We start from the raw sequence: 23736 nt of genomic DNA on the forward strand, positions 1-23736 counted from the left end.
TGTAAATCTGTACAAAATGATATCTGTTTTCTACTATTCCATTTCAGGTTCCCCCAAAGCTCTAAGATATTACTGAAATAGAAGGAGCCTCAGATCAACTGAGTGGACAGACAGGACTGACATTAGCTCTGTATTTATTTATTTTTGAGTTAGCCCTTATAAGGGCAGAACTTACGTTTATCTTACCAGTGGCTATCTGCCCACCGTGTAACCAAGTGCCCAGCAGACAGTGGTTGTTGTTCGTCGCTCAGTCGTGTCCGACTCTTTGTGACCCCATGGACTGTAGCCCACCAGGCTCCTCTGTCCATGGGATTTTCCAGGCAAGAATACTGGGGTGGGCTGCCATTCCCTTCTCCAGGGGATCTTCCCAACCCAGGGGTCAAACCCAGGTCTCCTGCACTGCAGGCAGGTTCTTTACCAGCCGAGCCCCCAGGGAAACAGCACACAATGAGTGCTCAGTAACTAATAATTAAAGGAAGAAATGAGCCAGGGCTTTGACCAAACAACTAGCCAAATGTTTTTGTTTCTTTTTTTAATTCAGGGCAGCTAGAGACTGGCTCCATGGGTCACCAAGAAAAGAGGTGTTGCAAAGACTTCTGCAAAGTCTTCTGCAGTCGGTCTGGGGTGGGAGTGAGCAGGAAGCTTGGAGAGAGGCAAACGGGACAACGGAGCCTCCGGGCCTGGACAAAGGGCAAGAAGCACAAGGTTTTCCTGGCAACGTTCACTCCTGAGAGGCAGACCAGTCTCTACAACCCCAGGTACACCTCACCTGGGACGGATAGTCAGCCCTTTGCCTCCCAGAGGCTCTCAAAGCTCGAGAGGTCAGGACTTAGGGACAGTTAAGGGACCCAGAAAAGTCCCCACGACCTACAGTCATCCCTGACAAGCTCTGAGCCTGCCTAGTCACCTGGTACTTAGTTACCGGAATACCTTCAGACCCAGGGAAACAGATGCTGTATATAGACCGAATAGACACAGCCCAGCAAGGCAGAAAGCTGGTCTCACGCACTTCCTTCTTTTTTCTGTCTCCATTCCTGTCTTTACTGCCTCCCCCAGTTTGTCCCCCACTCCCCACTCTCCTCCTTTCTCTATTCCGAGCTCTTACTCCTTTCCCATTCGGATCTGATGCCCTTAAGCTTCCCTTCCTCGGCTCAGGTTGCAGACCCAGGCCTCTGCCCCTGCCCCAGGCTCTCCCCGGGCCCTCTCGCCCTCTGTCCCCGCCTGCTCTTCCGCCGCGGCCCGACCCTGCCTGTCTGCCCCCCCGGTCCCCTTCGCCCCCTTCGTCCCATCACTAGGAGCCGCGGGTGCGGATTCCGCGATGCCTCCTTCCCTGCTCTGCCGTGTCGGTGGGGTCCCTCGCCTGCTCTCCTGTTGCTCAGAGATGTGGAGGCTGTTGCTAAGAGACCGTGAAACGTCAGTACCTGGCCCTCGAGGAAAAAAAAAGGGAGCGAAAAAGGGAGCAGGAAAGGGAGAGAGACGGGGGGAGGAGGCAGGGGAGGACCTGGCGGAAGCCACCAACCCCAGCAGCCTCGGCACCCGCTGAGTTTCGGTGAGAAGCACTCGGATTCCGTGAACTTTCTTCTAAGCCGCCTCTCTCGGTTCCCCTTCGACTAAAAGAAGGGGAGCGGCAGGGGGACCCCAGCGCTGGAAACCCCGGAGGATGCCGCCCCAGGATCCCGGAGCCACCGAGCAGGAGACGCCGGGGGAGGGGACCAGCCCGGGAGGCAGTCTGTCCTCCTGAAGCCGCGCGCGGGGAGGCCAGGATGAGCGAGGGGCGCCCGGGTCTGCCGCAGGCGGATGGCGGTGTCCTTGGACCCGAGTAAGTGGGCTCCCGCGGGGCGTGGGGGTGCAGGGGGAGCTTGGGGCTCAGGAAGAAGGGGTCTGGTTACGGGCAGCGGGGTGATCTCCCGGTGGGATGGAGGCTGGAAGCGTGAGCCGAGAGCAGCGCCGGAGCGGAGGGTGAGGGGAGGGTACGTGAGGACGGCAGGTGGGCAGGAGCGGGCCGGCCCGGGTCGGGCAGGGCTGCCGGGCGTGTCCGCGCTCGGCCTCCCGCCTGCCCGGTGCGTGTGTGGGCGCCCGCTGGGGGCCGAGGGCGGCGCGGGGTGTCCGTGGGAAAGGGTGCCGGGGTTAGGGGTGCACCGGGGTGCAAGATAGTGGGGGCTCTGCAGGAGCGCGTGCAGGAGGAGGAGAAAGCTGAGGAGGTGCGAGCGCGGGCCAGGGCAAAACATGGGGAGGCCGAGTGTGTGTGTGTGTCTGTGTGTGTCTGTGTGTTTGTGTATGTGTGTTTGTGTGTGTCTCTGTGTGTGTCTGTGTGTGTCTGTGTGTGTGTCAGAAAGAGTGTGTGTCTGTATGAGTGTGTGTCTGTGTGTGTGTCTGTGTGTGAGTGTGTGTGTCTGTGAGTGTGTGTATATGAGTGTGTGTCTGTGTGTCTGTGTGAGTGTGTGTGAGTGTGTGTCTGTGTGTGTCAGAAAGAGTGTGTGTCTGTGTGTGTGTATATGAGTGTGTGTCTGTGTGTGTGTCTGTTTGTGAGTGTGTATGTCTGAGTGTGTGTCTGTGTGACTGTGTGTGTCTGTGTGTCTGTGTGTGTGTCTGTGTGTGTGTCTGTGTGTGTCAGAAAGAGTGTGTGTTTGTGTGTGTATATGAGTGTGTGTGTCTGTGTGTGAGTGTGTATGTCTGTGAGTGTGTGTCTGTGTGTGACTGTGTGTGTCTGTGTGTGAGAGTGTGTCTGTGTGTGTCTCTGTGTGTGTATATGTGTATGTGTGTCTGTGTGTGTGTGTGTGTGTGTCTGTGTGTGAGTGTGTATGTCTGTGAGTGTGTGTCTGTGTGTGACTGTGTGTGTCTGTGTGTGAGAGTGTGTCTGTGTGTGTCTCTGTGTGTGTATATGTGTATGTGTGTCTGTGTCTGTGTGTGTGTGTCTGTGTGTATGTGTGTGTCTGTGTGTGTGAGTAGGTGTGTGAGAGAGAGAGAGATGGGAGTGCTGAGTGTGGAAAGGAGGTGCAAACAGCCAGAGCGTGTGTGCATTTTTCTTAGAGAGTTGTTCAAAGGTGGGGCGTTTGCTGCTGATGGGGGCGGGGCAGGGAGACGCAGCAAACGCGCTGCGCCCAACCCGGAGCCCTGGGCGGGGAGGGGGCCGCGGGAGGGCGGCAGGCTGGGCCGGGAGGGCGCGCGGGCGACCCGAGGTGCTGCCCTCCGCGGAGAGGCAGGACGCAGAGAACAAGCAGACGGGGGTGGGGAGGCGGCGGGAAGCCGGGACGGAGGACGGGGCACCCGGGGGCACGGCCGCCCCCCTGAGTGCTTTCCTTGTCGGCAGAGGGGCGTCTGCCCCCGCCCGCTGAACGCCGAGCCCGCCGGGGACCGTCGCCTGAGCCCTGCTAGTCCTGCGCCTCCGGACGCGGAGCCCACTTGCTCCTCCCGCCGCAGCAGCCCAGAGCGCGGCTCGCCTGGGTCCTCCCCTCCCCGGGGTGCTCCCCTCCCCGGGGACCTCGGGAGACACTGAGCCCGAGGACTGAGGCGGCCAGAGGCCCCTGGAGGTCCCCTTCGCCCTGGGACCCCTCCCCGAGACGGCCACCCCAGTACTCCCAGATCGAGCCCCCTGGGCCCCTGGGAGAGACAGCCTCCGAGACCCTGAGGGCAGGATTCACAGCAGCAGCCCTGGCCGCCTCCTCTTCCCAGACCTGGGACTGGGCTTCGGCTTCCCGGGACCTGCCAGGCCCCTCAGAAGGCACCTCAGCTGTCCTCCACGCCCCTCCCAGCTCTCAGACACGGCCCAGGGGGGAGCACCCAACAGTCATGGGCGAGAAGGACCCCAAAGACCGGCAGGGCCCCTTCCCCGACGTGCGGGCATCTGGTCCCTCCGAATCCTTGTGTCCTCCCTTTCTCGAGCTCTGATCATCTGTTCCAACCCTTGGGGACCTCGGCTGGGTGGCGAGCCCCCCTAATCTCCAAAGGAGACCTCCAGTGGCGCTCACCCAGGGAGCCCTCGGGTGCCCCGAGGCCCCTGTGAGAGGCTTAAGCCATGACCCCACAGGGCCCCCAAGCCCCACCTCCCAGGGCTCCGGCCCCCGACGGAGCAGCTGCCCTTCTGAGCTGCTGACTCTTGATTCCACGGCCAGAGCCCCCGTCTTGATGGGCTCCGTTCAGCACCACTGTTGCCCGCAGCCGAAGATGGGCGACCCCTGGGCCCGCCGGCCCTGGCCTGGGCCCCCGCGGCCGGCCCTGTTGCTGGTGCCCCTCCTCGTGGCGGCCGGGGTGATGCCCTCGGACGGCGGCGCCAGCTGCCCGGTGCTTTGCACGTGCCACAACCAGGCGGTGGACTGCAGCGGCCAGCGGCTCTTCTCCGTGCCCCCGGAGCTGCCCGTGGACACGCGCAACCTCAGCCTGGCGCACAACCGCATAGCCGCCGTGCCGCCCGGCTACCTCACGTGCTACAGGGAGCTCCGGGCGCTCAGCCTGCGCAACAACTCCCTGGTGGAGCTACCCGCGGGCCTCTTCCTCCACGCCAAGCGCCTGGCACACCTGGACCTGAGCTACAACAACTTCAGCCACGTGCCCGCCGGCATGTTCCAGGCCGCGCACGGCCTCGTGCACATCGACCTCAGCCACAACCCAGGGCTGCGCCGGGTGCACCCGCGCGCCTTCCAGGGCCTGGCACAGCTGCGGGACCTCGACCTCAGCTTCGGGGGCCTGGCCTTCCTCAGCCTCGAGGCCCTAGAAGGCCTGCCCGGACTGGTGACCCTGCAGATCGGCGGCAACCCCTGGGTATGCGGCTGCACCATGGAGCCCCTGCTCAAGTGGCTGCGGAACCGCATCCAGCGTTGCACCGCTGGTAAGGCGGAGGGGGTTGGGGGGGTGGGGGCCGAGAGCAAAGGCTCCGAGGGAGAGGGAGGGGCTGGAGACCCCGCCTAGGGAGGATCTGGACCTGGGCTGGCCTCCGCCGCATGGTCGAAGATGCCCAAGTCTCTGCTGTGTGTGCCCTGGGTGGAGGACCCAGCATTAATAAAACAGACCCCGCCCTCACCCACCCCCGTGGTACTGATGACCTAGGGAGACTAAGGGACAGAGTGCTAGTAAGTCACAGCAGCTCATTAGTAACCGACAGTGTTTATGGAGCATCCACCATGACCCTCCAACTCAGCGGGTGTTACCTCGTGGGACCCCACTCTTGTTAGCCCCAATTTACAGGTGAAGAAACTGAGATTTAGAACAATGAAAAGACTTGGCCAGACACACTCACGTAGAAAGTGGCAGAGCCGTGGAGAAAACCCAAGTTTATGTGATTTCGAAGCTCTGTGCTACTCTACCAGACTGCTTTTTAAGTATGCTGAATACTGGAAGAAACAGAAATGGCTCACCCTATTTATTTTAGTACTTACTATCCGCCAGGCCCTATTCTAAATATGTTACGTTTTAACTCATCCGGCTTCCCCCATGGCTCAGACGGTAAAGAATCCGCCTGCAATGCTGGAGACTCAAGTTCGATCCCTGGGTCGGGAAGATCCCGTGGAGAAGGGAATAGCTACCCACTCCAGTATTCTTGCCTGGAGAAATCCATGGACAGAGGAGCCTGGCGGGCTTCCACCCGTGGGGCTGCAAAGAGTCAGTCAGACACGAGAGAGCAACTAATACCTCATACCTGGCTCATCATATCCTCACAAGAACCCTGATCACACACACACAGGAAGAAACCAAGGCACAGAGTCGGTTCGGAAACTTGCCCAAGGTCCCACAGCTGTTAAGGGTTGGAGTCAGGATTCAACCCCTGGCTGCCCTCTGGATGTATCCTGATGAGTCAGGTTCTAGGCTAGCAGGAGGGGTCAGAGCTTGAGTTCCGGGCCGGCTGAAGGGCCTCTGCGAATTCTGCAAGGGCTGGGCTTGGGCTGGAGGGATCAGGTCTGAAAAGGGATGCTGTTCCTCGGCAGTTTCCCGAGCCAGCCTCTGTGGGGAGTGGACGGGGGCCCGCAGGAGCCTGAACCACGCGGGTCGGCTGGGCCCGCAGGCAGGCTGCTGGAGCCCTGATCCCACCCCATCCCTGGCACCAGCAGAATGACCGCACCAGCCCGGGTTGGGGGGCACCCCTCACGGGCTTTCCCAGAGCCTGGGCGGAGCGTGTTGAGAGAACGCGATGCTGAATGAGGTGGGGGCGGGGGAGGAGGACCGGGTGCGGAGCCCAGGATCAAACCAGTTCGCGTGGGGGAGGGCTGTGGTCAGGTTTCGTGCTCCCGCGGAGCTGTGGGAGGAAGTTCTCTGGGACCAGCTGGGGTCCGGGGCGGGGGTGATGGTGGGAGGAGCCGGGCCGGCTGCCTGGAGCCGCCCCCCTTCTAACCCAGCCTCTGCAGGCTGCGCCTCCTTCCTCTCTCGCCCGCACTAAGGGCAGAAAGGTCCCACTGGGTTCCTCCGCACGGAGGGGTTCCCTCTGTTCTGGGGGCCCGGAGGTCCCCGCTGCCCTTCGGAAGAAGCGCAGGGCCCCAGCGAGCGGGAGGGGGGTCCCAGGTCCCGTCAGCGAAGCCTCGTGTCCCTGCAAACGGGGAACCGCGCTCCAGGGAGGCCAAGAGGCTGGCGGTGGGCCGCAGCCAGAAACCCAGCCTCCCTGTTCCTCCGCGGAACACGCTTTTCCCCCGTATCTCACTCTCCAGGATAAGTTCCTCCTGGGGGCAAAGAACTTGCTGGTGTAGGGAGGACGAGGTGACCCTCTTCGCTTGGTCTTTTCTGCTTCCTCCTCCCCTTTTCTTGATGGGATTCCCATTACTGTCCCTCCATTTTGGACAAATCCCCACACACAGGGCCATAGGACCCCTTGGGATATAAATCAGGTTCAAGGCTGGTCCCTGAACTAACCAGAGGGCTTTGTCAGCCCACAGGCTCTTGTGCTGCCCTCCTGAGGGCTCTGCCAACCGCCCTCAGGGTTCCCACACCCCCCAGCCTCACGATGGATCGTCACCACCCCACTCATGCCTGCGAGGGAGACTTTGGGGCTCGGCATCTTCCAGTTCCAAGACGATGATGTCTTGATGGTCAACCCCAGGCACCACCTCGTCCTCCACGGGGTCTGGGTCACTGTGCCCACAGCCTACAGGGACTCCTGAACCCTGGGGCGGGAGGGAGGTCTCATCTGCCTTCTGAACCTGACTCTCCGTTTCTAAGAATCCATTTCTCAGAATCATCTTCATCCACTTCTCAAGGGAGTCGATTTCAGTCCAGCATTTTATTCTTTTCCCTCAAAAACTGCAGAATGAATACACAGCTTTTATGTACCGAATAGCTTTAAAAGCTCCTTCGCATTGACTCTCTTAGACATTGAGGTTCAATGATCCACTTCTTACATATCGCCCCTCTTCCTAAGAGCCAGAAAGGCAAAAAAGACTTGCCCTGGGTGAGCGTCTGATTTGTATCTATCCCCTGAGCAAGGAATACCTGAGTTTGAGGCAGAACTGCTACCCACCTGGCACTCACTAAATCATGTCTGACTCTTACGACCCCAGGGACTATAGCCTTTCAGGCTCCTCTGTCCATGGGACTCTCCAGGCAAGAATACTGGAGTGGGTTGCCATTTCCTTCTCCAGGGGATCTTTCTGACCCCGGGATCGAACCATCAGGAAGCCCAAGGAGAGATAAAGAGGGGATTTGAATCCAGGCTGGTAATTCCAGAGCCCATACTCAACCCTACATTCTTGTGTATCTGGAAGAGTCACGTGGGGTCATAAACAGATACCCTGCTTTGCAGTGGACAGAGTCATTCATTCTCAGATTCAATGAACAAAGGTTAATTGTGCATTCACATGGACAAGCCCCTGCTCTAATGCTGAGGGCACTACAGGGAGAACTTACATTCAAAGGGAGCAAACAGCTAACAAACTGGAAGATGGTGATCAGTACACTGGGGGAAAAAAAAAGGAGTAGAGAAGATAGAGAATGCTCAGCGAAAGGTGAAGTGGGGTTGCTACTTTATGTAGAATCATAAAAGAAGCCCTCAGTGCTAAGCTGATATTTGAGCAAAGTCCCAGAGGAAGTGAGGGAGGGAGCAGTGCAGAGATCTGGGCAGGAAGAACCACCTCCCGAGGGGACTGATGCAAAGGCTCCCCCTCCTCACCCTGAAAGGGGATGTGCTTGGGTGTTGTGCAGAAGGACTGAGAAGTGAAAGTGGATGGAGCAGAGCAAACCGGGAGGAGAGTGGACGGGACAGGGAAGGTCCTTGTGGGAGGGGGAAGAAGCCAGGGAGGGTCTCAAGAGAGCGTGACATGGCAGGGCTTCATGTGTTTTTTTTTTTTAACTTCCTTTATATTGATGTACAGTTGATGTACAATATTATACAAGTTAGGAGACCCGGGTTCGATCCCTGGGTCGGGACGATACCCCTGGAGAAGGGAATGGCTTCTCCACGCCAGTATTCTTGCCTGGGTGAAAATCTCATGAGCAGAGGAACCTGGTGGGCTACAGTCCATGGGGTTGCAAAGAGTCAGACATGATTGAGCAGCTGACACTTTCTCAAACTCCCTAACTATCCCTCCCCACCCCCACGCACCCCCCACGGTAACCATCAATTCATTCTCTAAGTCCGTGAGTCTATTCCTGTTTTATAAGTTCATTTGCATCATCTTTTTTTTTTTTTTTTTAGGTTCTGCGACATCATATATTTCTCTTTCTCTAACTTAGACTTCCCTCGGGATGACAGTCTCTAGGTAGGGCTTCACGTTTAAAAGGACCATGGCAGCCATCCGCGCGGAGATGGTTGAAGGGCTGGAGCCTAGAGACTGGTTGGGAGGTTATTGTGAGAGACGGATAATGTTGAAATCCCCCCAAAAGCCTCAGATCTGCCTCTAGCAGGGGCTACTGGACTTGAGGCAAATCACTAAAGTTTCCAAGCAGTCATCACCACCTCTATAGAAATATTCAGTAGGTCGAAAAATCCTTGCCCTGAGGGTTATTGAGGGCGCTAAAGAAGGCGAGTGAACCGTGAAGCATGCAGAAGTAACTCAGTAAAACCCCAGCTCCGCCTGGACAGGGTGGGGGGCTCTCCCTTCCATCCGTCCCCTCCAGAGCCTCACTCCCTGCCCCCGTCTCTGTGTTGCAGACTCTCAGCTGGCTGAATGCCGAGGCCCCCCGGAAGTCGAGGGCGCGCCCCTCTTCTCGCTCACGGAGGAGAGCTTCAAGGCCTGCCACCTGACCCTGACCCTGGACGATTACCTCTTCATCGCCTTCGTGGGTTTCGTGGTCTCCATCGCGTCCGTGGCCACCAACTTCCTCCTGGGCATCACCGCCAACTGCTGCCACCGCTGGAGCAAGGCCAGCGAAGAGGAAGAGATCTGACGCGGGGGCCCGGCGCCCCTCCACGCCGCCCACTCCGGCTCCGCGGGGCCCCGGTCCCCTCCGTCACAGCTCAGGCCAGGCCACAAGCCACCTTTGTGTGTGCGTCTCCAGGGGGCCAGGCGCTGTGCTGGGAACTGGGGCTGCCAGCTGGATCAGACCTCCACCCTGGCCCCCAAGGCCCTGACCTCCAACAGAGGAGCAGGAATCCAAAACTCTTCCCCTCAAAGCATTTTGGCAGCACGTCGAGTGATGGAGGCCCAGACGACGGGTCGTCTACTGTCGAGAAAATCCGAGAGCATTGCAAGAATGGAGGCGATTTGTGAAGTGCCCCTCATCAGAAGGAACGCCTGCTTTGTCCGTAGACAAAGAAGGGCTGACATCAGCCGATGACACGCGTGGCGTGTGGACAGTGACAGCAGTCACTGTGACTTCAGAGTACAGAGAGGGAGCAGGACAGGACCAGAGCTTTCCCCCTGACGCCCAATCCGTCAGCTCTTGGCCTTGCCCAGCCCTGCCTCTGGAGGGTGACAACACCTCCGCACCGGCCCCCTAAGCCTCCTCCTACTGGCAGCCGCCAGGTGAGACCCCCCTCCCGTTGACCGCCCTTGCCCACCCCACGTGGCCAGCTGTCACCCGCAGACGAGCAGGTCCGGGCAGTGAACCCTTTCCCCTCCCTAATCTCCCGCCTGGCACTCGAGCGTGGGCTTCCGAAGAGGGAAGCAGGAGTCCTGGTACCCTGGGACTCTTCATCCTGTGACTGTTCTTGTGCCCACACCAAGGGGTCCCTCTGGGGCGGTGCACCCCCTGGTGCAGCCCTGCAGCGTGATCCCAAGGACTGATGGAGAAGGCCACCACACGATCCTCCTTCGGAGCCACAGGCCCGTTTCAGTGAGAATGAGAGAGCTGTTCACTGCCCAGCACCTGCCGGAGTCAGGCACGGTGAAGGGCTCTCTCCAGAGACAATTCCCATTCAAGCACACAACAGTCTGCTGAGGTAAGCAGCATTGTGCCCATTTTACAGATGAAGAAACCAAGGCTCAGAGAGGTTGAGTCATATGCTACTTAACAAGCAGAATAAAACCCCATTCAAGTTGGGGGACATCACAACTTCCTCTAACCTTCTCTAAGTTCAAATTCCAACTGGATGAAGCTTCCAGAAAGGACCAGGCACTCTCCTGGGACGCTTGTAAGTCTGTTGACTCATTTATTTCAATTCTCCCAGCAACACTGCCTAGTGAGTTTCATTGTTCCCATTTTATAGATGAATCAGTTGAAGCGGGTTGAGTCTCTTACCCCAGGTTACTCTAGAAGGAAGGGGCTAGGCAGCTCCATTCAGGGAACCCTGTCTAACCGGTCAGTCAAAAATCAAGGAACTTCACGTGCAAAGCACAGTTAGCATCTTCATCTTCTTCGTCATCGGTCTCATCATCTTGATCATGAGCTTTCCCGTATTTGTTCAGCACTGGACAGTTTGTGAAGTGCTTTGGTATCATTCTCCTTGACTTTCCATGACCCTGGGTGGGAGACAAACCACAAACATCCTTGCACTTATTTTACAGATGGAAAAATAGAGACTCCGGAGCAGGTACAAGTTGTCTGCATGGCAGGGTGGCAACTCAACTCCACCTCGGTCCACTTTCCAGTGCTTTTCCAGATGCTTGAGGAAGAAAATGCCTGAGAGGGCTCAGCAGGGGGGCCCTTGAATTCACAGCCAGCCGTGAAGGTCCCGGTCTATCGGTCTATCGGCTAAATAAAGGGCAGTGAAATCCTGCAGATGAGAGGTACTTGCATTAGGGCAAACCATAGAAGAGGCCTGACTTGCAAAGTGTCAACGACACATCAAAGCTGGTGGCCATGGTGGCAGTCGTGCAAAGGATAAGACCTCTGGGAATCAGGAGAGAAAGCTGTGTTCCCCCATCCTGCCTAAGCCTTTCTGTCTGTGTTGCAAGAACAAAGGCAGCAGGAAGCAGTCCCCTCTGCAGGATAAGGGTCCACTCTAGGACCCAGTCCCATATGCTGGCAAGATGGGCAGAGATGAGGATTAAATCGGGGACTTTCCACCGTGCCCTTGGCTCCAGTAAACTTGCGTCACCCATCCTCCTGGCAGGCCGCAAAGGAACGGAGGAGGGTGACAGAGCATCTCCAAGAAGTCTTCCCCGACGCCTGCTTGCCTGAGCTCATCAACCAGAAGAGTGCCCGACACTTTGCTGGAACTGGGGTGCTTGAACCTTGTCTCCTCTGCGTCTGACGTACAACGTCGGGGCCAGAACTCTGCTCCCTGACGATGGGAGCAGGACTGCGCCCACCCGATTCCGCCGTGTCCAGGGGCCGGCAGACCGGGGTCACTCTCTGCAAGTCCAGCCAATGACAGAAAGAGTATTTGAGGAAGAACTTTTAGAAATAACAGTCCTGTCCTAACACTAACAGTTAAACCTCCCACAGAAGGGCACCATATACATCTATCATAAAGTCTTAGAGACTCTGGTTTGCTGAAATATAGTTAACATATTTTAAGACAGGATTTTTTTTTTTTTTTGCGTAGAACTAGACCAAACAAGGCAACCCTTGAGATCGAATATCCTCTCTAATAATACTCCTTAGTGCCCACTGACGGCAAACTTTTCTGAATAGGATACAGGCTTTTAAAGAATAGATGCTTCTCCAGCTACTAAAAGGCCCCCAGTTAATAAATCACAATGTAGAATGCAATTAACTTCCCTATGGCAGTGGAATTCCCTGCTTCTCCCTTGCCCCGCACCACCATCGTCTTGAACAGGCTCTCAAAGCAAGCTTCTCGAGAAAAAGCTTCTGGAAATAATCTAGCTGTCCTGGTTGGTATCCTTCCCACAACCCTACTGACTAAGGATCCACGATGTTGCTCCTACAGAGCTTCATTAGGCTTTGTCCAGACTGGTTAGCGTGTGAGCCTTGGGGTATCTCTGAGTCCATGTGTCTGTGCGTGGGGTTCTGTGGTTGCTGCTGCCTCCTGATACGGCACCCGTATTTCTGGAGCCTGAGTTCAGTTCTCTGATGTGGTCTACTCAGCAGTCTCTTTACTGCACGGCTTACTACAGTAAGATGGAATCCCTTCCGGCTAGGGGTAAGAATAGCTGCTCAGGAAATACGGGAGAGACGAGTATGTAACTGAGGCAGCCTAGTGACACCCTGCCTGCCCCCCAACCCTCAGAGGCCTGTCCTTACCACAGAAGATAAGGGCATGCGAGCTGGAGGATAGCAAAGCTCAGCTACCCAACAGGGCTAGGGCGGCCAGGTCCAGGCCAAGAAAACTGTTCTTCAGAAAGGACACCACGTCTGTGTGCACCTGATGACAAATGCTTCTCTGTATCTCCATCCCCACAGGGATGCCCAGGGAACCCTGTCCATGAAGGTCCCCTAGGCTGCTAGGGGCTTCCCAGGGGGCTCAGTGGTAAAGAATCCGCCTGCCCATGCAGGAGACACGGGTTAGATCCCTGGGTCGGGAAGATCCTCTGGAGAAGGAAATGGCAACCCACTCCAGTATCCTTGCCTGGGAAACCTCATGGACAGAGGGGCCTGGTGGGCTGCAGTCCATGGGGTTGCAAAGAGTTGGACACGACTGAGCAACTGAGCAACGCGCAGGTTGCTATAGTTTACCGGCTTCTTTTGAGCAGCTTGGTGTATGGAATTTGAACAGACCGAGACAGCTACTTCTCCGTCAGGGGAGACCTAGGGCCCCATGTTCCCTGGAGATGTCTTTGTTTGTGCCACTCTGACATCGGTTCCAGCTCTGAAAGGGTACCGGAAAACACGCTTGTCCATTCCTCCAAAGAACATCTTCCCGAAGCTGGAGAAGCTCATCTGCTCTCCCCAGCTGCAGAAGGAGGCAGCAGGGAAGGGGAGGAGGCAGGCGGCAAGGTCCTTCGCCGAGCACCATCGAGTTGGCCGCAGCACACTGGCTGGAGAGTTCTGGACCCAGGAGCTCTCTCGACGGCGGAGGGCTGATGTCTGGGGGCAGGAGGGTTAGGGCAGGGCGGGGAGTGGGACGGTGCCAACCTTTGTATGGAGATGATTTTATAACCATGCACTTTTGTAACTGGGAAGAATTTTTCATAAACGTACATTAATAATAAAGAATGTATAGTTTAACAAATTTTCTAAAGAGTCATGGAGAGGAGGAAGGGGGAGGGAGGCAGGCAGAGAAAGAGGGAGACAAAAGGAGGAGGAATCAAGCGAATGTGCCAAAATATACACACCAAGGGTCCATGGGGAGGGAGCGGATGGAATAATTAGGAGATGTGCCAGCCGTGGAGGGCTCCGTGTGGGAGTAGACGGAACCTCACAGAAGCATATTTCTACCAGGCAGAAAAGAATACACTTGGCGTCTGTATGCACACCCCCACTACGTGTAGGCATATTTTGGTGCCTGGAATTATACAAAGAAGAGAGCATATGTCTTATATGTGTTGGTGTTTGCAGCTTGGGTCATCTGTAAAGCACGGCAAGTCAAGTGGGTGTACCTGTCTAGTCAGCATCACTAAGGAGGGTATGCTTGGGAGATGGTCCATGCCAGCCACGTGGACATGACGACGCTAGCTCAGACATACAAGTAAACCAGTCGTCTACACACACAGTATAGCGGATGGATAAGGCCATCGCAGGTGTAGCTTCAGTCTCTGTTCTCATAGGTTAATGTATTATTTTTAAGGAAAGGATTGGGGACTTCCTTGGTGGCTGCAATGCAGGAGACCTGGGTTTGATCCCTGGGTCAGGAAGATCTCCTGGAGAAGGGAATGGTGACCCACGCCCGTATCCTTGCCTGGAAAATCCCGTAGACAGAGGAGCCTGATGGGCTACAGTCCATGGGGTCGCAAAGAGTCAGACATGACTGAGCGACTAGCACTTCCACTTGGTCCAATGGTTAAGAATCTGCCTTCTAATGCAGGGGACACAGGTTTGATCCCTGGTCCAGGAACTAAGATCCCAGATGCCTCAGGGCTACTAAGCTCACATGCCACAACAAAGACCCAGCACAGCCAAAATACATCATTAAAAATTTAAAAAGGAGAGATTTTTCAACCTGCTGAGTCTTGCAAGTATTGCCTACGCATCATTAGAAATGAGATGGTTGGACAGTGTACCTTGGGAACAGAGATAGGAAAAGAAGGAGCAAAATCGACTTCTACAGGTACGAAGGCAGCCTGGCTACCCCAGTGCTCTAGGAAGTGGCTCTAAGCTGGAAGTGGTTCTTTCCACCAGTGCACATCCTAACCTCCCTCTAGTCCTCCCACACCTGTTGCCGCAGAGCACAGACAAATATTGCACCCGCCGCGTAAAGCCACTACAGGGGACCCACTGACTCAGAACCCTCAGATGGAGAGAACAGGCACGGCCCCAACCAATGTGTTCTGGAGTCGTCTGGAGAGGGGCAATTTCTTTCTCTTAAAATAAGGACTTACGGACTTCCCTGGCAGTTCCATGGTTAAGACTCCGGCTTCCAATTGCAGGGAGTGCAGGCTCGATCCCTGATTGGGGAGCTAAGATACCGCACGCCGTGTGGCATGGCCAAAAAAAAGAGGGACTTAAAGACACTGCACTGAACAAGCGCAAGATCAAATCTAAGGGCCGTGAAATGAGCAGGTATCTCAGAAGGCCAGACCTTGTCTATCTCACTCAGGGCTATCTGTCCCTAGCACCTTGCAATTTATGATGATGATGATAGTGATGAAACATTTACTGAGCATGATATATGACCAGATCCTGTGCTGAGCGCAACACATGAATTAATGGGCTTAATTCTCACCACAACCCAAGACAGGTCTTCATTATACCCATTTCCTGATGAGGAAACTGAGGCCCAGACAGATTACACAGCAAGTAAGTAGTAGTTCCTGGTTTAGTTTAGACGCTCAGTAATGTTAATACCTGGGGACTCGCTGACTTCAGGGGACAAGAACAGCATGCAGCCTTAAGAAAATCCAGTCTCACTCAGAAGTCAGCTTTTAGTTACAAAGACCCTCTGTCAATACTCGGTGCAAAAAAAACTGGAAGGTGGTGAAACCAATACGTATCCTGTATGTTTCATTCTGCATAAATTTGATTACTTCATTGGTCAAGGTAGGCTAATTGTGATAACAGGTGATCCCCAAATCTCAGTAGGATAAAGGTGTGTTTGCTGGGTTCTCTGGCACAGTAAAGGCTTATATCCCACTCACATCACATACCAATGCATGTCAAAGGCTCTGCTCCACGTGGCTGTTCAAGGACCTTGAAGCCAAAGAGCCCTCCACTGAATTCTCTGCAGTGTGGAGGCCTCAAAGGTTGTGGGGGCAAAACTGGAGGTACCATCCATAAATTCAAGTCATATTTTGCTGGCCGGCAGAACTCAGTGCCTTGGCTCCATTTAACTTCTAGGGACTACTATTTACAATGTAAATAATTATAAAGCAAAAGAAGCAGGGTTTGGTAAACACCACCGGTCTCTAACGCCACCTGCTCCAGTGATCACTAAATACCAGTTTCAATCTCCCCTTCACACTTACCTGTCACCACGTCCAGCACAAAGCCCAAGATTGCCGATGGTGTGCGAGTTCCCTGATGGCCTAGTGGTTAGGATTCCAGGCTTCCACTGCCTTGGCCCAGGTTCAATCCCCGGTTGGGGCCAGGGACTGAGATGCCGTAAACCTTAGGGCACAGCCAAAAAAAGAGGAAAAAAATATGTTAATGACGCAGTATTCTCTGAGAGGTCTCCTGTGGTCCAGTGATCTACGAACTAAAAAGGAAACTTCACCACCCACTACTTACCACACACACCCAGTACATAGTCGTGGCACAGGGACAGGGTAACAGAAAATTGAAATTTCCTTGTTGGGAAAGAAATTCCCTCAGTCGTGTCTGACTTTTTGCAACCCCATGGACTGTAGCCTCTGTCCATGGAATTCTCCAGGTAAGAACGCTAGAGTGGATAGACATTCTCTTCTTCGGGGGATCTTCCCGACCCAGGAGTCGAACCCAGGTCTCCTGCACTGCTGGTGGATGCTTTACCACCTGAGCCACCAGGGAAGCCCTTGAAAAGAAAGGGTGAAAATAAAAACACACAGTAATTGTGGCCCGTAGCAGTTCTGAAATCCCGAGGGGAGAGCATTATGAAGGCCTCAGGTCACGTTCCTTTATTTGATCTTGATTCTACTTTCTGGTTGGAAATCCTCTGTGGGTTTCTCTCTGCAGCTTCTGACCCTTGCCTCTTGAACGGGCTCCCTTTTCCATTATCCATCCCGGCCGTGTCTAAAGTGGATTTTGGGGAGCCTGCATGCTTTAGGGGTTGCCATCTTCTGCCTCCTGCTGGTACAAGGATGCTGGCCTGAAACTTGCTTTAGGTCTCAATACTCAATAGCTTTTTAAATCCAGGTTCATGGTTTCTTAGCAATTCACCTTCCTGAAAAAGCTGATAGACTTTTTGTTCTATATGCTTCTGAAAAGAGCAGGATCCTACAGTCCTTCTCCCTGACACACACACCGAGCCCCACCACGTACCCTGCCTGCCTTTTGTCTGTGGAAAAACTGTAGCCAAAGAATAGGTTTCATCAGAGAAGTGAGAAAAATGCAGAAACAAAGGGAAACTGTCAAAGGAGACCAAATGGAAACCGTACAGTCATTAAGCCTAGTCAAGGACCCGCGAGTTCCTTCAAGGGCTATATACAATACTCTGAGCCATGTCCTACGAGCTGTCTTACAGATGCTGAAACTCCCACCAGGAGGAAAAACTAACTGCAAGATGTCCAGGCTGTAGCCTTGACATCAGCCGCCACAGTTCCAAGAACTGGCCTCAAGAAATGGAAACAAACTGACCTTGGAACTGAAGATTAACGATCCCTAAAACAATCCATGGCAGAAACTAACACAGTACTGTAAAGCAGTTATCCTCCAACTAACAATAAATTGTTTTAAAATAATCAGGATGACGCTGGTCAGACCCCCAGTGACCAATTTTCAAGATGACTCAAAGAGTTGACTGTGCTGTTTAGGCATGTAGACACCCTCAGCCTACAAAAGCTCTTGCCCCGTGATTATCGTTGGTGGGGGGGGTGGGGGAAGGCCTTTGGACAGGAGTCCATCCTCCCCGCGGTTGCTAGCATCCAGGATAGAGCGACTTTTCCTTCCCAGCGACCTGGCCTCTTGATCGGCTCTTGAGCAGCTGGACCCCACTTTCGATTGCACCGCCACAAAGCTTCCTGTTTCAGCACACACACAAAGTTCTTTCCTCAAAAGTGTTTTTAAGCCTATTCCTTGCTTTCTTTTCCCAGGTGTCTCCTCTCTTAATGGCAACCTTGCAATTATCTGAAACAATAGATGAGAAGTCACATTCTTATTCTTTATTTGTTTCCACTTGGCTAAGTTATTTTCACTGAAAATTTTTAATGGGCCTTGTTGCTCAAGGCCCTTTTCGGTTTTATCTCTTATGATGTAGATCCAGAAACGGTAGAATGTTTTAAGGCTCCAATTATTTTTACTTCTTCTCTGTTTCTTTCCATTGCTACTTTCAAGCTGCTCTGAAACTAATTAAAACATTAGAAAAATGGTTTAGGACCAATAGGGGCTGAGACGGAAAACGTGTGAAGCGCATGAACAGCGATGCAACATGAACTTTGTAAAGGAAATGAACCTCCTCGTGGAAAACGATCGCTGTGATGAAAGGTAAAGACACAGGAAACAGCACCAAGCTACACAGTTCGTGCGTGGCATTCAGATTTCAGAACGATTTCTATTAGAAATCACCACTGCAGGGACCGGCTTGCCCGTAGAAGGACAGAGAGATTGATGAGAAGGAGTCACTGCCTATGGATGCTGATTAAGAGGCTGTTTGGGAGCAAATGGGAATCTGCTGTATGACTCAGGGAACTCAAACCCGGCTCAGGAACAACCTAGTGGGGTCCCAGGAGGAGGGCGGTGGGAGGGGACGGGGGTAAACCTACGGCTGATGCACGCTGAGGTTTGATAGACACCAACACAATACTGCAAAGCAATTATCCTTCCGTTAAAAATACAATATTTTTTTTTTGAAAAGGAGACTATTTGGGGAGAAAATATTGGCTGTATTGTGTCACAGGTCATTACCTCCAACCCACTCAGCATGGAGGGCAGAGATGATGAAGAAAGACACCACTGTGAGAGGGTTATGAGAAAAAGAATATGATTGTATTCCCCCCCCCGGCCTCACACATTGCTCATGAAATGATTTGGGAGTACATCACAAGAAGCTCTAGAAAATGTTACTAACGTAGCTGATTTTTTTATATAAAATGGAAGATTCTACTTCTGTAGCTGAGCCGGGATTCAAAAAAGATTCCTATGCCAGTAATGAAAAGCCAAAGCGATGGGGACTCCCTCGGTGGTCCAGTGGTTAGGACTCCACACTTCCACTGCAGGGACTGCAGGTTTGATCCCTGGTCAGGAAACTTAGACACTGAACGCCAGGCAGTCAAAAAACCAGCCAAAGCTACAGAAACGGTTCATCTGAAAAGTTCGAGTTCATATAAAGGAGCAGCTTCTGCCTTCACTCATGCAAAATTCCATGTGACAGGCGCGTTTCCAATGCTGGGCACCAGACAGTGAGATGGTAAAGTCTCTGCCCCTGGTTGTTTGTTTTCTCTATAGGAGGGGGAATTAGTGGGGACGGGAGATGGAGGCTAGATCAAACAACAAGCAATAAATAGTTCCAGACAGCGAGGAGTGCTGCAAAGAACACCCAGCCGGAAGAGGGCCAGAGGGGGAGATTGAAAAAGTACACCCGGGTCAGGTAGGTCCTCCTGGGCCTTGGTCAGACACCACACTAAGTGCAAACGCCATGGGAGACCACTGGAGGGTTTTGAGCAAAGGAATGGCATAGTTGGATGACATTTCTCAAAGATCAGGTCAAACGCTGCATGGACAGTGTTCCAAAGGTGGGGAAGCGTGTACACTGGGACCCCAGGGACAGGGGCTTCTGTGTAGTTCAGATGGAAGATGTTTGAAAGAGGTACCAGAGCTGATGGTGAGTAAGGAGACAAACTGAGGGTATGGTCTGGAGGCAGAGCCACTGGGACTTGCTGATGTGTTAGATGTAGTGAAAGAGAACCAAAGAGGAATCGAGGATGACCCTTTGTTTTTCCAGCCATAACCGTGTTGTGTGCGAGCTGTCACTTCAGTCGTGTCCTACTCTTTGTGAGTCTATGGGCCATAGCCCGCAGGCTCCTCTGTCCATGGGCTTCTCCAGGCAAGAACACTGGAGTGGATTGCCACACCCTCCTCTGGGGGATCTTCCCCACCCAGGGATCGAATCTGCATCTCTTACATCTCCTGTATTGGCAGCGGGTTCTTTACCACTAGTGCCACCTGGGAAGCCCTACAGTAATGCTTAGCCAGACCCAAGTAGCAGAAAGGCTGTCTTCATTCTGTGAGAGAAAAAAAAGTCCCAACAGACAGCCAACAGTTCGTAAATTAGAAGAGAGAAAGGAAGCAGATATACAAACAGATTCACAATGTCAGGAAATGGCTCAAATCTGAAAACCAAGAGACAGGGGCAGAAAAATCTGAACACATATTACAAACCTACAGGTTTAAATACCCTGTATCACTCTGAGCATCCCAGTGGATCTTAAATAGAGCCACGGAGCTTCAGGCGCTAAAGCCTAGATAATCAGCCGCATCTTCAGAGGACAGATAGATTCTTATCCACAGCGACAGGCTGGAGGCCGAGCATCGATCCAGGATGATTTCCTAGAAGGAAAGCCTGAGACTCCCCCTGCTGCAGACAAAGAAGCAAATTCAGGGAACAAATTATATGGGAGATGAGCCCAAAGACCTCTAAATGGGAATGCTACATGGAACCATGTGATTTTTAATGGGAACGAACAGCTTGTACTCGTTTTAGCCAAGGAGTGAACGACGATGATGACGAAGCTGGGCCTCTCAGGATGATGCGCCTCCGCGGATGTTCATAACCACTGCCGGCTTGGTACGCTGGGCCTCTCAGGATGATGAGCCTCCGTGGACGTTCATAACCACTGCCAGCTTGGTACGTTTATACTGTACCACACGCCGCACCAAGGGCTCTACCCGCTCTGTGTCATCACTGTCTCAGGGAGAGAGCCACTCTTGAGAAACGCAGAGTGTGATGAAGAGCACAGACTTGGGAGCCTGGATTCAAATCCCTGTGCCGCCCCTTAGCAGCCGGTGAACTTGGGCAAGTGACATCCTTGTGTCTGAATTTCCCTGTTGATCTGAAAGACAACGGGAGCCACTCCATAGGGTCCCTGAGAGGGTGAGAGGTCAGATACGTGCGGTGCTTAGCATGGTGCCTGGCACAGAGTGATATTCAATTAGTGACTGTGAACTACTTTACGGCTCCCGTTCAGTCACTAAGTCATGTCCGACTCTTTGGGACCCCGTGGACTGCAGCACGCCAGGCTCCCCTGTCCTGCACTATCTCCCAGAGTTGGCTCAGATTCACGTCCACTGAGTTGGTGATGCCATCCAACCATCTCATCCTCTGCTACCCACTTCTCCTTTTGGCTTCAACCTTTCCCAGCATCAGGGTCTTCTCCAGTGAGTCAGCTCTTCGCATCAGGTAGCCAAAGTGTTGGAAGTTCAGCTTCAGCCACAGTCCTTCCAGTGAATATTCAGGACCGATTTCCTTTAGGATGGACTGGTATGATATTCTTGCAGTCCATGAAAGGGATGAACTACTAGCTTGCCACACTTACAGGGAACGAACTGGACGCGGAGAGATGTAAGTCACTTATCTAACTTCACACAGTTGAAATGGGACAAAGCCAGGGTTTTAATGCACACCCGGCCTCCAGACTCAGTGTGCTTAACCACTGTCCTATACCAGACAATTCACGTTGGCCAGCTGTGACAGTCTGTCTCCAAACAGGGGCCCCAACGAACCACAGCTTGGAGTGGTCCACCTCCAGATTGAATCTGTGCCTGTTCTGTGATATAATCTAACCGAAGGGAGGTAGCAGAAGTGATGCCAGTTCCAGACCGAATCCTTAAGAGGCTCTGGCAGCTTCTGCTTTCACGCTCCTGGGAGCCCTGAGCTCCTATGGATTGTCTGATCCACAGCAAGAGAACTGTCCGGTGAAGCCAGTTGGGGACAAGGAGGCCACTGGACTGAGTCAGCTCTAAGGCCTTGTAGCCGCTCTCACCAAACCAGAACTTAACCCCGAAATGCCTCAAGGTTAAGAAATCAAAACCTAAGGACTGTCGATCACAGCCAACTAGGTTTTCTCAAATGAGGCAACTGCTTACGCCTAAACCAATCACATAATCTCCCTGCTTTCTTTCTGTATCCTCTCTACGACGTCTGGGCCCTAGCTTCAGTGGCTGGAGTACTCCCAACCACTTCTGATTAGGAAGTGTGGCACTGCCCGATTAGAATGGATTTTTTGCTCAAATAAGCTCAGAATTTTAAATATGCCTCAGTTTATCTTTTAACACAAGTAATTTTTTAAGCCTCTATGTTTGGGACTATTTGTTATACAATAATGGGCTTCCTCGAAGGCTCAGCGGTAAAGAATCTGCCTGTGATGCAGAAAACGTAGGAGACGTGGGTTCGATCCCTGGGTCGGGAAGATCCCCTGGAGGAGGTGATGGCAACCTGCTGCAGTATTCGTGCCTGAAAAGTCCCACGGACAGAGGCACTTGGAGGGCTACAGTCCAAAGAGTCACAAAGAGTTGGACACGACTGAGTGAGCGAGCCAGTGAGTGAGTTATACAACATTACACAACTGAAACACTAGTCTAGAAGGAAAAGACTTAGTGGGGGAAGAAACGTGTCAGCAACATAATGTTGAAACCCAGAGTGACCACCACATCCAGAAGCAAGATACAGAGAGGGTAAGGGCCCGTGGCCCAGGGTCGAAGCAACCAAAGCTCAAGTCCCGCTATTGTCACCACTAACTACACAGTTACTCAGTACTGCCCTGGCTCACTCCCTTCTCGGCATAATGTGGATATCTCATAGTGCGGTAGTAGTGATTCAATGATATAAGCCCTATTAATGACACTAGACTAGTGTCTGACATAGTGAAAAAAAAATTAACAACTGCTGTTTTTATCATTTTTTAAAAAATTGTATATTTATTCTAGATGCCAGTAAATTGACCAATGCAAGGAACAGATGGATGCCTCAGATCTTGTTTCTACCTTTTCTAAGAATAACGCCACTTTGTATCACTGTGCTTTGGAAAATGCCAGTGCACAATATGTTAAGAGTTTGACAACGACAACAAAAATAAATAAAGAAGAGAAGCTTACCACCCATCTCAGCGGCCTTGAAGAGTGTTGACATCCAAGCTATTACTGCAAAATAAGGTTGTTAGAGACGCATATAATGGCAACATGTTTTTTCCCCCAACTAAAAAGTAATTTACGATTCGGACACAAGGTAGTATGTGACTGCTTCCAGGCAAAGCAGTTTAAAACCTTATCCCCCTTCATAGGAGCAGAAGAATACCCAGCGTTCAGAAACAACACAGCCACCAGGGAAGCACAGAGGCACAGTGGGGCGCGCCGCACGCTCAGCGTTTCGATGAACAAGAAAAGGGAGAAGCCAAGTCCTTCTCAGAAATAAGGGCAGGCTCCCCCTCTGTATAGTCCAGCGAGCTCAACTCGGTGCTCTGGGTGGGATTGGGGGGTGAGGATGTCCACGAGGGAAGGGATATGTGTATACCTATAGCCGATTCACTTCACTGTACAGCAGAAACTAACGTGACACTGTAAAGCAATTATATTCCAATTAAAAAATAAAATAATACAGATTTTTAAATTAAAAATCCAATTACTGAGTCTAGCATCTCTGAAAACACATAAAGGAAAAAAACACAGGCAAGAAAAGTGATTTCTAACGAAAGTCACTTAGTCGTGTCCGACATTCTGTGACCCCGTGGACTGTAGTCCGCCAAGCTCCTCTGTCCGCGGGATTGGATTCTCCAGGCAAGAATACTGGAGTGGGTGGCCATGCCCTCCTCCAGGGGATTTTCCCGATACACGTATCGAACCCGCGCACTGGCAGGGCAGGTTATTTACCACTAGCACCCCCTGGGAAGCCGAAAAGCAAATGTTAAATCAATGGAAAAGCCCCTAAAGAGAGAACTAGACTTTCCAACAGAGATCAGACTTCAGAGGACAAGAGCCACTTGGAACACTCACGAGACATCCGTCTGGGCAGAAAAGGACCCACTAGGTCCGCCCTTTGGCACCATGAACATCAGAAAGAGACAAAAAAAAAAAAGCCAGAATTTTTAATATGCTTTATCTTTGAATAAAAGTAATTTAATACCAGCACAGACATGAGAACTATCACCAGACCTCTGGTGACGTGGAGTGGGGCACTGATGCTTGAATCTGTTCTATGTCCTCAATCACTTCATCAGAGACATTTTTGTTGTTTAGTCACTAAGTCGTGTGTGACTC

At 52.8% G+C, this 23736-nt stretch overlaps 1 protein-coding gene across 1 annotated transcript; it reads left to right on the plus strand.

Annotated features, from left to right (window-relative positions):
- Positions 1-1525: 1525 nt before the first annotated feature.
- On the plus strand, positions 1526-13432 carry LRRC55 (leucine rich repeat containing 55). Its single transcript, XM_081538923.1, has 3 exons — positions 1526-1819; positions 3311-4825; positions 9068-13432. The coding sequence occupies exons 2-3, from the start codon at positions 4126-4128 to the stop codon at positions 9301-9303; spliced, it is 936 nt and encodes a 311-aa protein (XP_081395049.1). The 5' UTR covers positions 1526-1819; positions 3311-4125; the 3' UTR covers positions 9304-13432.
- The last annotated feature ends 10304 nt before the right edge of the window (positions 13433-23736 follow it).

This window comes from Giraffa tippelskirchi, chromosome 11 (genome assembly GCF_054371585.1).
Source record: "Giraffa tippelskirchi isolate mGirTip1 chromosome 11, T2T-mGirTip1v1.2.pri, whole genome shotgun sequence".
NCBI lineage: Eukaryota > Metazoa > Chordata > Mammalia > Artiodactyla > Giraffidae > Giraffa > Giraffa tippelskirchi.

Coding starts and splice junctions, on each gene's coding strand:
- LRRC55 (XM_081538923.1), top strand. CDS start 4,126: ATGGGCTCCGTTCAGCACCACTGTTGCCCGCAGCCGAAGATGGGCGAC. Junction 4,826..9,067: donor CATCCAGCGTTGCACCGCTG/GTAAGGCGGAGG, acceptor TCTGTGTTGCAG/ACTCTCAGCTGGCTGAATGC.